This window comes from Osmia lignaria, chromosome 5 (genome assembly GCF_051020975.1).
Source record: "Osmia lignaria lignaria isolate PbOS001 chromosome 5, iyOsmLign1, whole genome shotgun sequence".
NCBI lineage: Eukaryota > Metazoa > Arthropoda > Insecta > Hymenoptera > Megachilidae > Osmia > Osmia lignaria.
In genome coordinates this window covers 7,530,936-7,546,265 of record NC_135036.1, presented here as the reverse complement: position 1 = coordinate 7,546,265, position 15,330 = coordinate 7,530,936, and the positions used below count along the sequence as shown (strand labels likewise).

The following is a 15,330-nucleotide window of genomic DNA, read 5'->3' as shown; positions in this document are numbered from 1 at the left end:
AAGTATCAAAAATATTGTTTATGGAAAATTATTGACCATCGATTCGTTTCATTGCCACCCGTACGATCGTGAAACACACAAATGTTATGTCGAAGGGACATACACGGGTATAATTCGAATAGTAATTTAAGCACCGTGAATTCACAATAACCGTTACAATACGCCGCGAATGCTGTTTAATCAAATATGTGTTTACCTGGCAAATAACCTAGTGTGTAATTACTAATTACCTACGGAGATATTATACAAGGTACATTACGGATCGGTTGGATATTCATGTTTAACTGCAATACCCACAATTACTAATGCGATCGATAGCTCATTCGTTATGGTTGTTTTAGCGTTGAATCTCTTATGGGTTACCTTTCGTTGTCTTCTTTTTAATTAACCACCTGGAAAACTGCTAATTATTAGGATCCTTCTGGACACTTACCTGTAACAAACAAAATCAAATAGGAATATTAATTATTTGTTCAAAACTGTTTAAAATTATTAGAAACATGGAAGATTGTTATAATTGGATGAATATTTTAATTTAGAGGCAATTTATAGTTTATGATAGGTAAGATGGATTTTCTAGATTCCAAGTTGGTTGATTTGAATATTGCATTTCAGAACTGATTTATCCATTAGCTATCTAACATGAATATTAACCTCTGCAGTGCGGAAGTCAGCCATAGATCTGTCTTATATTCAACCGAGACTGTGACGCATGGGTCACAGTGGCCCCCTTTCTACAAATCACTTCAAGGATAACAAGACACCCGAGTATCGAAAAAAAAAATGCAATATTTAATAAAGCAGCGTTTACCTATAATAAATCTTAATACAGAAAATTTAGGATGTCTAATCGAAATATGCATTGTTATCTGTCGAGCAAGGAATATAGAAAGCAGCTTCGTTTCAACTGCTTTATGACTCGCCACTGCAGACATACGGAATTTCACTATGACTTTCCCAACAGGTACCGTAAAATTAGACCAGTCACTTAGCTATGGAAATTCTCCAATTTTGTCTAATTAGAAGAATAACGAACGCCACCAATTCCACGCCAGCCAAATGAATCAACTAATCCGTATCGAGGACACGCCTGTCTCCTAATACCGTGGCTCTTTGTGAAGGATAATTTTGCAGAAATCGAATTATTAAAACAAGTTAAATAAGTTACTTAATTATTATCTATATCATTTTCGAACGATGACTACAATGAGCGTTAGTTGCGAAAGGATTAAAGGGTGTAAAAGGTGGCTCTCTCCATGGTCCGCCATCCAAAGGAGTTAGAAATAATCTTATCAGAAAATATTTGAAAAATACTATCTAATGGAACTTTCCATAATTTTAACGCGTTGGAGGGTTAACGAATGACCATCGAATAATCGCGTAAAAGCGCGAACGTGCCAAACGGAAGTTCTATCCGGAATCCTTCCCTCTTTTTCCCAGCTCGTTAAAAGATCGCATAAAGATTACTAATGGAATTCGCACGGTTCTATGAAAGTTGGCCGTCATTGGTTGGTTAAGTTACCGGTGAACATTGGTAGGTACATTAGCGAGTTTTCAGGTGTTGGCTAGATGAAAAATACGGGTCTCGAAGTGCATTTTAGCCGGGTGTAGGCAAGCCAAGGCTGGCTGGCTGATTGGAGAAAGCCCAGGGGAGTCGTTTCGTTGACGTGGAGAGTCTTCGTCTGGGTCTTTTTGGATTCTTATTCCACGTATCCCCCGTTCCATCGTTCTATCCTTTCCACCGACCGTCCTCTTCCTTCGCTTGGATCGTTTTACGCACCGAGTACACGTTTACACACGGAACGTGTGCAAATGGTAGACAGCGGCTCGGCCGAACCACTGGGGTACGCTTTTCGTTGCCGTTCGGGCTTGTGAAAATTTTAGAACCGGAGATACAGCGGCGAAGAAGTTCGAAACACGGTCGAAGGAAAGAGCCGGAGAGATGAGATCGCTGTGAATACGTACACACGTAGGCTGCAACGAAACGGGAGTTCGCGTTCGAATTTCGCGTCTGCGACCTTTTAATAAATTAAAGGACCTTCTTGGCCGAATGGCTGCGCCGGGAATTGTTTATACCGCCTTCAAAATGAATTTCTCATTTTCCGCTGCACCGAACGACCGAACCGTGTTGACCTTTTCTCGTGTGTTTACAGGACGGGTCAAGAAAAATGTATCAATTTCACCATTTTTTCTCATTGAAATATTAATACAGATTTAATCAGCGCAATTTTCTAAATCAAATATCCGATAATAGCTTTGTATATTATATCGTAACACTACTGTTAATTGCAATTATTCATTAAGCACCCTATGCACCATGAAAATGCATAATAATTTTATGTAAATCAATTTAAATTTATTCATTTATTCGCGTCGATAATATTTTTTCATCGACTTTGCATAATAATGCAGATAAATATATAATACATACATTAACCTTCGGATGGCGGACCACGGGGAGAGACCCAATTTTAATTTAATTTCGTATTTTCCCTCTGGTGCAACTGTAATAGTTGCATTAAATAAAATTGTCGATCCTTAAAGGAAGAACGAAAAGAGGAATCGTAAACTTGCTACTCGAAGGTAGAACAAATACCATCCGATGCATCTTTGAAAGTGCATAGCGAACCGAACCGATCTATTTTAGACAATATCAAAGATTCTTATATCGTATTCAAACAATTCGCTCTTGAGCATACAACGTACTCCGTGTATTTCTCTCTTTGCCGAAAGAGGTTTCAATAAAATTCGCGGAGAAGAGAGCTAGCAAACGTTGAAAGAGCGAAGAAAGACGTCCTTTGAAGTGGTCTGTATGTACCTGTCGTTATGGAATTCCTTCTTTTGATATCATGTTGCATTCATCTTGTCCTGATAAGCCTCGAATAAGCTAGCATAAAAAGTAGCTTAACGTAAGCCGGATGGAAGTGACGGAATGTGGGACTAGGAAACCGTGGACGGCATCTTCGTCCTTTCTGTCGGATGCCCCGAAAAAAATTACGTTTCATTCGCGAACGATAAATAAATACGTCGTTTCGATAAATAACTCTCAATTTAAAAAACGGCAAGGTTCCTTTACGAGTGCACTTGTTCGTGGTACATCTATTTACCGTGAAAAAAAAAAAAAAAAATTGCCCCGACCTCTCAAACACTCCATTCCCAACGGGAACAGTTCGTCCTTTTAATTTCTTCCATGTACAGTTTATTCATTACAGGATGGAGTATCCTCCGCGAAACCGAATTTACCATTTTGCAGCAAGGGTTGAGAATGAAACCGGGAATCTAACCCAGATATTCGTCGGTACTGCTCGACGAAACAGGAACAAACGAGGGTCTTTTTTTCCTCTTCCTCTCTCTCTCCCTCCCTCGTTCCTTGCCGTGCTGCAAGGACCTCACAATATCCAATTCCGACGGAAGCACGCCGGCTGCAGCGAAAATTATTTCGAAACGACCGGCTGAAGCTTGCTTCGAATTCGTAATAACGACGACGGTGAATGGCAACGGGAAGTCGCTATTGACGAAACGGAAACGAGAGAGCTGTGCACGCTGGGCGTACGTACGAAGACACAGAGCTTTCTGGAAGAGAACAGAAAATAGACATGGACGAAAGAAAAATGGGGGAGGGAGAGAGAGAGAGAGAGAGAAAAAAAAGTAGATTGTTAAAGCGTATATAGGGCGAAAAGTTGGATGGAACATCGGGTACAGAAATGAACGAGCTTCGAATACAATGAATGCTAATCAAACACCGATACCGCAGATTTGTTTGAAAACAAATTCTCCAATTTAAAAAAGGAAAACAAACGATACCTATCTGCCCGAATCGAGAAATTCTAATTTCACGTACGCGATCAATTGGCCTCTAATCGAGCCAGGTAGCAGCGCGTGAAATTAATTTGCAGAGGGGCGGTTACCATCGGCCGTGCTTTATTCTCGTTATTCACCGATACAAAGACACGGTTTCCAAGGAAGTCGCGTGCGAGCATCAGCATAGAGGGACAAGCTGCCGTGTTTTATACGACTCGTTAGGCGCCAGGATGGCTGATCCGTCCGTGGAAGTCGTCGTGCTGGCGCGGTTTCCTTTCCGCGACCCACTCCTCCGTGGCGAGCGTTCTCTATCGTTCGCTTCCGTAGCGCGGTTATGTGTATACGGTTACGACAGAATGGAACCCGGTCGAGGTCAAACCTCGACTCCGTAAGAAGTAACTGGTAACCTGAAAATTATTTGCCAGGATGGTGCAATTGTACCGAGTCCACTGAGATACCCGTCTCCCTCTGATACGCCCTTAAGAGAAATCTTTCCCAGCATGCAAACAATGCCTGGCGATTATGTCCACCATCCTATCGCTGGCTGTTTGCCGTAAGAATGTTCCCCCGGTCGAGAGCCAGGTGGAGGGATGCGATCGAGGAAGGGTGTACTGGATAGCAGGGCAGAGTTCAGGTTACCCCGAGTGCAGGCAGCCAGGTCTAGAAATGCAGGCAGAAGCCGCGGCCGGTGAATCGTCCGGATCAGGGGGTATCCCCGGAATGTGTCCCTACCCTGTTTCAACCCTCCAGCCTCTGCACCGATTGTGCACTCGTGGACCCTTGGACTCGCGAACACGCACGCACCCATAAGACGAACGTGGACAACGCCGGTGTATCGGGGGGTATAGTGCGTTTCCGTGTGTACGGATGCGTTTGCGCGCGCTCGAACGCACGGGAACAAGGAGCACCGGGCGTGTAAGTGGACTAGTAAATGCGCAAGGGATACACGTTGGACGGAACAGGGTGAATCGGGGGGGGTGAACGAGGTGGCGGTGAACGGTCTGTTCAACGAGGCGGGGTGCGGGCAGCAGGCAATAGCCAGAGTGGCGCCGCGACTCCCGTGACGTCTGTCGGCGCGTCGGCCAATCAATAGCATCCCCATGGCAACCACAGATAACATCGAACACACACCGTGCCGCACAAGCACGCCGCCTTTCGGCCACTAGCTACTTCCTTCCACCGATATGCCTGGACGAAAGGTCCTATTCCAGAGCTACCAGCTTTCTTTCAACCCCCTTCGCGCGCGCCCTCCATCCTTTCTATCTTCTATTTTTCACCCTTTCTACCCTCGCTATACCACCCTCAACCCTCTTGCTTACTTTCCTCGTAATCGTTTCTTTCGTACCACTGCTGGATACCTTCGAGTACGTTCAGTTTCATTTTTAACCCCTTCGCTAGAAACGAGAATAGAAATAGAACGTCCTTCTATGCTTTCAGCCAGCCGACGAAATTGTTTTTCAACGATTGTTATTCAGGAAGTTAATACGGCTTTACGCTTCTCGATTTTCGTGGATCTGATCTAATTGTCAGTTAAGGAAGCCTTTCAGGAGCAGCATCGAACGAGCTGTAACTGATCCTTCGCTGAATATCATACCAATTACCCTAACTGTCTCGGGTAGCATTTAGTCTCGTTCGAAACTCACGTGTCTGAGTCTCGCGAATGGTGTAGAGAAACTTAGGAGGATCAGCCTTTTAAATAAAATAAAATTGTCGATCGAGAAATGCAGTTCGAATCGCGGAGCACCGTTGGGAATCGATCGATCGCTCACCGACTCTCATCCCCGGTTGCTTGTTGCTTTCTATATTTCATTCGCTCGAAATGCAAACTTAAGTAGTTCTTTCCGCAAATAACGAACTGTCTCGACTTAATCGATTCCGTGCTCGAGCTCTCGATTTTCCTCTCGAGATTATTCCACTCGTGCATAAGGAGAGTTTCTCCGTTTTGCTGCTCCCGGCCAAATTGCGGCGCTGCTCTATCGCCTAATTGCGTTTACTCGACGAAAAGTTCATAGACGGAATTCTTAGTACCGAATGCCGTCTTCTATTACGAATCGTTTAACATCTTCAAAAACATTCGTACCGTCGAAAGTATCACTCGAATATTAAGTGTTTACACGGTGGAAAAAGTTGCAAAGTGTGCAAATAGGTAACAAGACGAAGACTGTTACGCGAACGTAAATTAAGGAGGAAAGGAGGAGAATTTGGTTTTTATGTAGCGGTGAGATAAGATAAAGGACAGCATAAAATTTCCATGTAAATGTTAGCAATTTTGAGTAAGGTCTTTCTGGACGAAGGAACCCAGGGCCAAAGTGGACGGTGATTTAACGGGTTGTTTTCGCAAATTGTACCCGCACCCCTGGCCTGCTAACTAATAATTCGATTTTAGGAGCGACCGTGTTGAGTGCTTCCCTCCCTTCGCGTGGGTGCGAAGCGACGCGACGCGACGAGCAGCTGGAAAGCGTCACGGCGCCACTCGGGCTGCCGCCCCATTCCCCTGTCGGGCTCTATAGCATCGCTCGTTCGTTCTTTCATCTGTTCGTTCGTGCTGGCCGATCAGCTGGTCGAAAACGTCAGGATTGCAGAATGCCTGGACTTGGTCCAACCGGGTTACTGCTTTGCTTTCACCATATCCCATCGGTTCTACCAACTCCCCCGACCGCTTACATTGGCTCGTCTTCTTTGTTCAACATTACTTGCGTCTCCCTTTCTCCTTGCATTTCTATACCAAATGTGTAGACGCAACGGTGCGCGTCGACGAATATTGAATTATTCTGTAAATCTTTATTACAGCATGCTAGAATGAATTTTTATCACGATTCCTGTTCTACTTCCACACGATGCTTTTATTTGTAATTTTCATTATTATTCTTTTACACGTAATCATTCGTTTATTTAAATACCGATTCATTTTCCTTTATCTTTCTGTCATATTAACGCCAGTGGTTGTTATTTTCCTATCTTCATTTTCCTTGCCCATTTCAGAATCAGGTCAAACTACTGACTAATCACATTTCCACTTTAAACGCCTCAGCTATGTTTGTCTCACTCCTGTTTATACCAATCGTACGTTATATTTATCTAACGCTTTTATCAGCCTACGTTAATCATTGTCTTACCGCCTTCTCGTTCATCATTTTCATTATCTTCAATGTACTAGAGCCCAACCACTTCGCCTGTTATCTGCTTCTTATTTATTATTATGATCTAGCTGTTACTTTTACGATTAAAATCGCCTGTTTCGCCAGAAAATCCATTTGTTACATCGATCCCGCAGGTACGCATATATATAGCGTGTTCATATTTGATAGAATGTTCAAGAGAATTTAAAGGAAAATAACGAAAGAGATTACTAATGCAACCTATAAACTGAAAGATACTGAAGCGCGGACCTCAAAGAGGTACTTGTAAATCAAAGGCTCCCGCCGGAGTTACAATACACCCATCCCTGTTTCTACTTCATTTTCTGTCCCAGCTGCGCATGTACGGTAACCCACATCGAATGCATTTAAAAAAAAAAAAAAAAAGAAAAAGAATTTCAAGCGGAACGAAACTTTCGGTGCTTTATCAATAAAGGGAGGAAACGTTTCGCGAGGAAATAAGGGCGAGGTAGAGAAGAAAAACACGAAGGCACCTTCTTACAAGTCGAACCGTGCGTCGCTGGAATTCCAGAATAAACAAAAATGGATCCCTTCCCCAGCCGCTTTATATCCCGTGGCGAATGTCTGACGCGAAGAAGAATCCAGAAACACGAGCAAGCTCGTAAATCAAACGTGTCTGCACTTCGTACCACGAGAGTCGAATCCGTAAACCTTGCGCCCCTTTAATCCCACATCCATTATTGGTACGTCACGAATAAGAGGGTGCTTTCTTCGCCCACCGAGAGCACCGCCATTACCAACGTCATCGCCAGTCAGCCAGTCGTGTTCGGGATGCGACGTACCAAGGATGGTTGCCGAAGGAAAAGGGGGGTTCTCGATGGGACCAGCCATTATTTCCTCTCCTGGCATTCGATGTTGAGGGCCCAGGGCATTCCAAACGTTTGATTGAAAATTTCTTGAGACTCGACGATGGTATGCGCAATAGGCATCGCGTGGTACGCCGTCTGGCGAACGGCTTTATCCTACGATGGATAAAAAAAGGACCGAGAAAGGAATCGATCTATTTAACATCCAGAATAGAATTTTTTTCCTTGAGACGAGACAAGTTGCATTTTGCAATTTTAACAGCTACTTTCGTCCATTACCATAGACATAATGAAATTCAAAGCTGGGAATAGTTAACTGTCAGCTCTATTTCGAAACAAAAGGAGCGAAAAGTATCAAAGACAATGGACTAATCCGTTATGTGGCTTATTACAGTTTTTTCCCCCCCTCTCGTTCGTTGCATCTGCCGCACTTCCTCCCTTGACGGAAGAACAAAAGCTGTTTCTTCTGCTTGTAACAAGTTGCCGTCGGTTATACGAAAAGTTCGGCACAGAAAATAACGTACCATGGATGCCGGCGAAATTACCAATAATTACACCCATGATTTATTACCTTCCCGAACTATTTGCAACAAGTTTATGATATTATGTATACAGGAATTCTGAATATTAATAAATGTTTCGCCGTACATCTGTGCTACCTATCAGGGCTAATAAATAAACGTTTACTAGTGAAGATTGAATAACCATTTTACTGGTAATTTAAGGGAGAAAATTAATAGGAGATATTGAAAAATTAATTCTTCCTATCTTTAGTAATTAGAGCCTCAAGGTGGCAAATGTTATCTAATTTCTTCTGATATTGGAATGATATTGACGGCAGGATACGCGATATCCTGATCGGGGACGATGAAAGAAAGAAGTGTAAATAGGCGGTTTACCTTCGGGTCTAATTGATTCTAGTTAAGCGTTTAATCGCTAAGCGAATATTGTTCAATCGACGGCAAAGCAATAATAGTAGATATCGAATGATCGTGAAGCAATCGATCTTGAACGAGGTTGCGTTAATGGAAAATGAAATTGTGGTCCGAGTATTATCCGGAGAATTTGGATTATCCTGACGCGCGTAATAGAAACCCCATTAGCACCGGCATACTGTTTCTAGCCTCGTCCAAGATTGCCCGTATCCGATTAATGCTAAAAGTAACGATAATTGCTATGATTAACTGCTCTATATCACCGAAATTCGCGCAACCTCTGGCCAGTTACGGAAGTGACGCGACCACTGCGAACCATGACCAATTATGCCCCGTCCATCGACGAGCGGTTTCCGCTGAAACGAAGGAAATTGTGAAAAACCGCAACAATTTTACAGCTGCACGCGTGTTAACGCGAATACGAATGGTAAATTGAACGATCGAAAGAGCGGACCATGGAGAGAGACGCAATTTTTAATTTTCTAATTTAAGCTTTAGAGATACATATCATGGTTTTTTAATTACTAAATGTATAATAGAGATGATTGGAGTGCGTAATTTTCGTCTGACCACCGAGTAAATTCTAACGATAACTTCAATAAGCAATTTACTTGGGAGAGCTACTTACGCCCTAGAAGGGAGTTTTCTCGATGGAGAGGAGCCCTTAATCCGTATATACCGCATTGAGAAACGTGTCCGAGAAAGTCGCTCGTAAACCTGCTGACTCAGGATACGATACAGATAATTCCATTAAACGCGATCCAACACCGACGGGTACACTCTGAAAATCTTTTCCCTCTTGCTCGTTTCAAATGTGGTCATTACTTCAAAAGTAATTGAAATTGAAACCGGTATCTTTCAGGAAATAAAAGTCAGAAAAAAAGAATTACAACGAATTACTTTTGATCTAAAAAGAAAATTTACTACAAATATTTATGATTGCTTAAAAGTTGTTTCTACTGGTGATCTTTTAGAATAAGAAATAATGTTACGAAATAGATATAAATAAAAGATGAGTATAAATATCCATAACTCGAAATCCCTTTATTCAATTTCACGTTTTATCGTCACGATACCGCCGCGATGTCCCAAACGTAAATTGGTAGATAGGTAGAAGTTTACGGGCAATATTATCTAATTTACGGTAAGGCCGGTCACAGATATACGATTAAATAGGCTACAGTCACGCATTTGCCGCGTACCAAGACAACCTTTCGTAAACAACCACCATTTAATGTTGAGAAAAATTAAAATTTCACTTTTCACGTGTTTATATTTGTCAAGAAAAAAATTATATTATTTACTGTTAATAGTTGCAATTAAATTGCAAAGCTAAGTAATTCTATTTTCTTAAGAATTCTTATTGACGTCTGCCGCATCAAATATTGACTACTTCTACTGCGGCAGACAACGCGTCAAGGGGTAATTCTACTGCAAAATTTAGACTGAATTTTTTTATAAATTAAATTAACTTGCAAAGATTAGAATTTGATTACGTTCATGTTTTTAGAATGATTGTTTTCCAATAATTCTTATTAAGATCTGTCGGAGTAAATATTGACTACTTGCACTGCGGCAGTCGACGCGCCTCAGGAATAATTCTATAATATAATTTACTGTAATTTTTTTGTAATGTGGAGTATTGTTAAAATAAACTGTCTATATGTATTATTTTTTGAAGTTAATAAAGTAATTTTATAACAATATAAGACTGAGAATAATTCACTCCCATTGCCTGAACGATCTAAATAAGTGTAGTGCAGTTTTTTTCCTCAAATTCATTAAACAATTAGCTATTTTCATAATGGTTGAACGAAAGAAATATTGAGGAAACAAGGAGGGAAGAATTAAATGAGATCGCCGTCGGCTTGTTAGCCCGAGAAACGCGTGAATTGGTAACTTTTTCACCGCATCGTACGAAATGATTTATAGCCAACGAGTTTTTACCTATTCCAGCCCTAAAATGACAGACCAGCTAATTAACTCCGCTATTGTTTGCCCCCTCACCACCCACCGTTCCCTCGTCCACGTAGTCGCAAAACTATTATTACTCACGCTACGTTACTTCCCGGTAATTAACGAACACAATCCGAATGTTCTGACAGGAAAGGGGAATGACTTTGCTCTATCCTGTTCTTTGCCACGACCACCTTGGTAAACGTTCCTTCATTCACTAGGGATACACTGATACTAATAGTATCACTGAAATCCAATAACGAGGCCATACTGAAAGTACATTCAAAGTTAAAAGCGAGTATTCGCGAAAATTCAGAATTCAAACGATATCTATCCTCGCTTTTTACTTTGACTAAAAATGACTAAAATCTCACCTATTTTCTGCTGAATTTTTCTATGTTATACCTCCATGTGTATCGAAAATATCGGCTTACCTGAAACAGAAAAGAAATTATTTTGTTAGTACAATATTTAATCGAGTATCAAGATATTATCATTGAACAGTGATAGGATCGAATCCGAAACAAGAGCGATGAGTTTAGATGAAATAATAGAAATCTCGTTATGCCGTGGCATAAATTCGCAAATAATTAATTAGTAATATGAGAAAGGTTCGCTAACGGCCAGTTAGCCGGGTCCTTTCTATGCAAGCTTTCCTTGATATCGGAGTTTGAAATTGGAGCATCTTTCTGTACCCTTCTCCAATTTCCTTACCGTCATCATCCTCTGGTTTTCCTAGCTCCTCGATCCTCCACCAAGACATGGAACGTGTTATCAGTTTGATATCGGTGTTTACCTCATTATACTAATTATTCAAATCGTCCGATAAACATTACGTTAAACCTCAACGCATTTGATAATGTCCGGTTGCTATTAATCATTGCCTTGCCAATTAAGCAAGGTAGGTTCATTTTGCTAATTATAATATTTTGCTTCTAAGTAAATTTCAAAGACACTAAATATTTTCACTGACAAAATTATGAAAACTATACGATATTATTGAAAATGAATTACAATTGACGAAACAAGGTGGAAAAATTAGAAAGCCAGATCGGAATATCGAAATTTCATTAAGAGTCGAAACGACCCCCTGCGAAGAAATTTCCCCTAACACGGATAAATGGAAATAAAGGGAAAAAAGGTATTCGACGAACACGAACGACTGCAACTTCGTTGAGACACTGGAAGCAGGCAAAACGTGAGAGAGATACGCGCCAAGGGGTCAAAGGGCGTCCGTTAAGGGTCCTGAAACCCCTTAGTTTTAGAGATGCTCGACGCATTTCGGAAAACTCCAGTTCAGCCGGGCTTATAGTTGAAGTTTGATACGACGTTGACGGTGTGCGCGTTTAGTGAAACGGGTGGGACTCTGCACGCGGTATGAATAAAACATTTTCAGCCTCGTAAAACCGTATTCCTCCTTCTTTCTTCGTCTTCTCTCCTTTTTTCTCTCTCTCTCCTTTGGACAGACTACGACATTACTCTCTCACTCGTGTGATCACGAAACCATTAGCGTGACAGCGTGAACAAACGTTCCGGTAGATCAAGTCTGGATAACTCGTACCCTTTGGCATCCCGGTTGCCCTTGGGCAAAGGGTTGGCCAGAGGGCGATGATGTTAAAAGCCATTAAAGGAACTAGAGAAACTATTGGAATTTCAATCTTAAAATTGAAATAAAATATAAATTGTTTGAAATTTGTTAACCAACACAGGAGATTCTACAATGTTAATTGTAAAAAGATAAATTTTTCGATGAGAAGAAGAAGAAAGATTCAATGTTTCGTAACTTTGAAAAGGAAAGTAAACAGAAGCAACAATATTACTGTACGTTCAATCATGAAATGATAAGATGTGAGGGGAAAAAGTGTAAAGCGTGAAAGTAGCGCACACATAATAGATAACGATATCGGTTCAATTGTTCGTGTAATATAGCGTAATATCGTTTCTCAGATCCGATTCAAAGTTTTCGAGGGAAGTGGAAACGAGAAGTTACAATGGAAATTATAGCCGGTGCACGGCTGAACGCCGCAGCTGCAAGGGAAACAGGGTGAATCAAACTTAATAATGCCACTGAAACACCTGTTTGCCGGTTCTACGCTTCCCTCCTACCTTCGTTCACCTAGGTGTAACGGGATTGCTCGTAAAACACTATTGATCTTATTTTATTAAAACTTACCTATCTCATCGAGACATATTGCTCACCCTTCTGTCACAAATTTTCTTCAATCTCTTTACACGATCAAAGAGAAACCAATTTTTCCTTTAAATTTCTTATTTTTTATTTATTATTAGGGTACCTGTAGCATTACATCTTCTCAATTACTATTTCAACCCTCGGATGGCGGACCATGGAGAGAGCCTCAATTTTAATTGCATTCTTACTTCATATGATTCTAATTTTCCAAATTTTATACTGTTTCTTTAAAAATTATATATTTAATCGTAAATTAATATCCATGTATATAATTTGTAAATTTGGGTAAAATAAATTTTCAATTAAAAAAAGGCACACAATTAATTTGTACACCCAATACACCCATAATTAATCATATTTTTGTAGAGTTCAATTTGAAACATAAAAATGATATCTTTTATCAGATAACTGAAACTCTTATCAAACGTTATCACCATATCTATTTCTCTAAATATCACATTTGCTATCGAATAGTGAATTAATAAAAATAATTGAAGAAAGGCAGTCGTATCGAAAGTCGTACAGACCGTGTATATTCAGAATAATAAAAATAATTATTCAAGATACGATTTTCCGTATCTTCGTCGAATTTACTTAACGCGAAGGAGATGAGGTATCGACTGGAGAATTCAATTACCTCGACCATTGAAATATCACGTAATCTCGCCGTTCGGGAGATCGGTTGAAAAGTTTCCAGGGCAGACGAGTTTGCTTGAAAATTACGGTGGTCGAGCGATTCTACGCTGGTACAGCTGCTAGCAAAGAAACGGAATCAAACTTAATTTCGCCCCAGACACCTGGCTGCGCCGTAGGCCGTGCGAGGAGTATCTCTTCCCCATGGCGTTTCATTGCCGGCCGGGAACCTTAGACATCCCCCAGCCCACCTAACTGACCGTGAAATATCATTCCGCAATTTCGTTTAATTAAAATCTGATTCAAAGTTCGCGAACGACCCGCCCGTCCTGGATAATACTCGTTACGCCGGCTGCGGTTAATGCATCAGCGGAACAGTTTCGCTTACTCCTTCTGCTCTTAGAGCCAGCCTATTTCTGTCAGATCACTTCTGAAGTCTTTGGAAAACTTTATTGTTAAATTAAACATCTGTTTCCGTGTTTTACTATCGTTTCTTCCAAACATTCCAACGACCAAACTTGGCTCATTTTGAATTAAAAAGAAAATTCTCGTGTTACGTAAAAATTGTGAAATTTCAAGGGGTTGAAAATTTTGGTTTTAATCAAGGAACTAACCTTGGAATAAAATTTTCAAGAAATTGCACGCGTAAACTAGGTGCAGTGACACGTTTCTTCAGAGGATTCCTCTAGTCCCCTGTCATTTGGTCCATCAGTGTATATCTCGTAAGTACACATCGGACTCCCTTAAGAGATGTCCTAAAACTGTCGCGTAATAAAAGTTCGAGAGCCATAAAATATCGTCACCAGCACTTCGTTCCCCTATCAGTTCTCTATCCATGGTCCCTCGACAGATAGGACTCAGGTACATAAAGCGAGTATTCCGGTCGATTGAAATATAACCGGGAATATATTTCTTTACGTCACTGTCCAATACCCATACATATTATACGACACGGTGCCCTTGTACGATTAAACTTTGACGTTCGTATTGCCTCTCGACTACCGTTTCATGCCGTGGGGGGCCCTTCGGATCTTTTGGAATTATTAAAAAATATCTGCCGTAATTCTTGCCGAATAGCTCTATCCCTAAAATAAAAGCCACAAAATAAAATTTATACCCCGGATCGGGGGGTGCCTACTTTTTGAAATTACCGAAATCATGTATCATTTTTAGGAAACTGTGACTTCAAATCTTTGGAAAAATTAAAAAGAAAATTAGGTAATTTTTTAAAGAAGCTACGTGAAGATATAGTTCAAAATTTGGAAATTAGAATAAAAAATTGGATGGTTATCTAAGCCCTCGAACGACGGACCATGGAGAGAGACTCTTCTTTCATTTTCTACATTTTACACCCTTTAACCCTTTCTGTAGTCATTGTTCAAAAGGTGATCTGTAACTCACGTGAAAATGGAGCAAGATTTTTCTCATTTTCAGAAGTCGTACATTATGTTCAATGGCAATATGCCAGCAATAAATATAAGGTAATGTATTCTATGCGCATGGTTTACAAACAGAACACGGGAGCAGAGCTGAATCGGCCTCAGCGACGATTACCAAGGGTAGTCCGCCTGGGTATTAAGGCAATAATCGTATAACAAAGGACGGTCACCTGATGGTCCTTCCGGGTGGAATATGGACACGCTTTGTTTGGCGGAAAATTTGTACGGTGGATCTATGAAAATGACGAAGAGGATCAAAGTCGGTCTGCAAATTATTCACAAATTGTCTACGTGACAAATGGACATGGGAATAATCAAGGAAAAAGAAAAATCGCTGCTGTTAAAATCTCTGCTTTGTGCACCAAGTACAAAGTACTTAGAAATGGTGGCAAGATTTTGTTTCAAATTTCA

The 15,330-nt window shown here is 40.8% G+C and overlaps 1 protein-coding gene across 18 annotated transcripts in view; it reads right to left on the bottom strand.

Annotated features, from left to right (window-relative positions):
• LOC117605080 (protein muscleblind) overlaps positions 1 to 15,330 on the bottom strand; it is a 215,735-nt gene that overhangs the window by 52,626 nt on the left and 147,779 nt on the right. For 3 of the 18 annotated variants that reach the window (XR_013062154.1, XR_013062155.1, XM_076688228.1), the window contains one exon: positions 11,031 to 11,090. The exons of 13 other annotated variants lie outside the window; for them this stretch is intronic. Coding sequence is in view for 3 of the 5 variants with exons in the window: in XM_076688228.1 (XP_076544343.1) it covers positions 11,031 to 11,090 (60 nt within the window). In the remaining 2 variants the exon portion in view is untranslated. Of the gene's footprint in view, positions 1 to 363; positions 434 to 11,030; positions 11,091 to 15,330 lie in introns of those variants that run through there. 2 more of the 18 variants (XM_076688232.1, XM_076688231.1) reach the window with 2 other exon arrangements.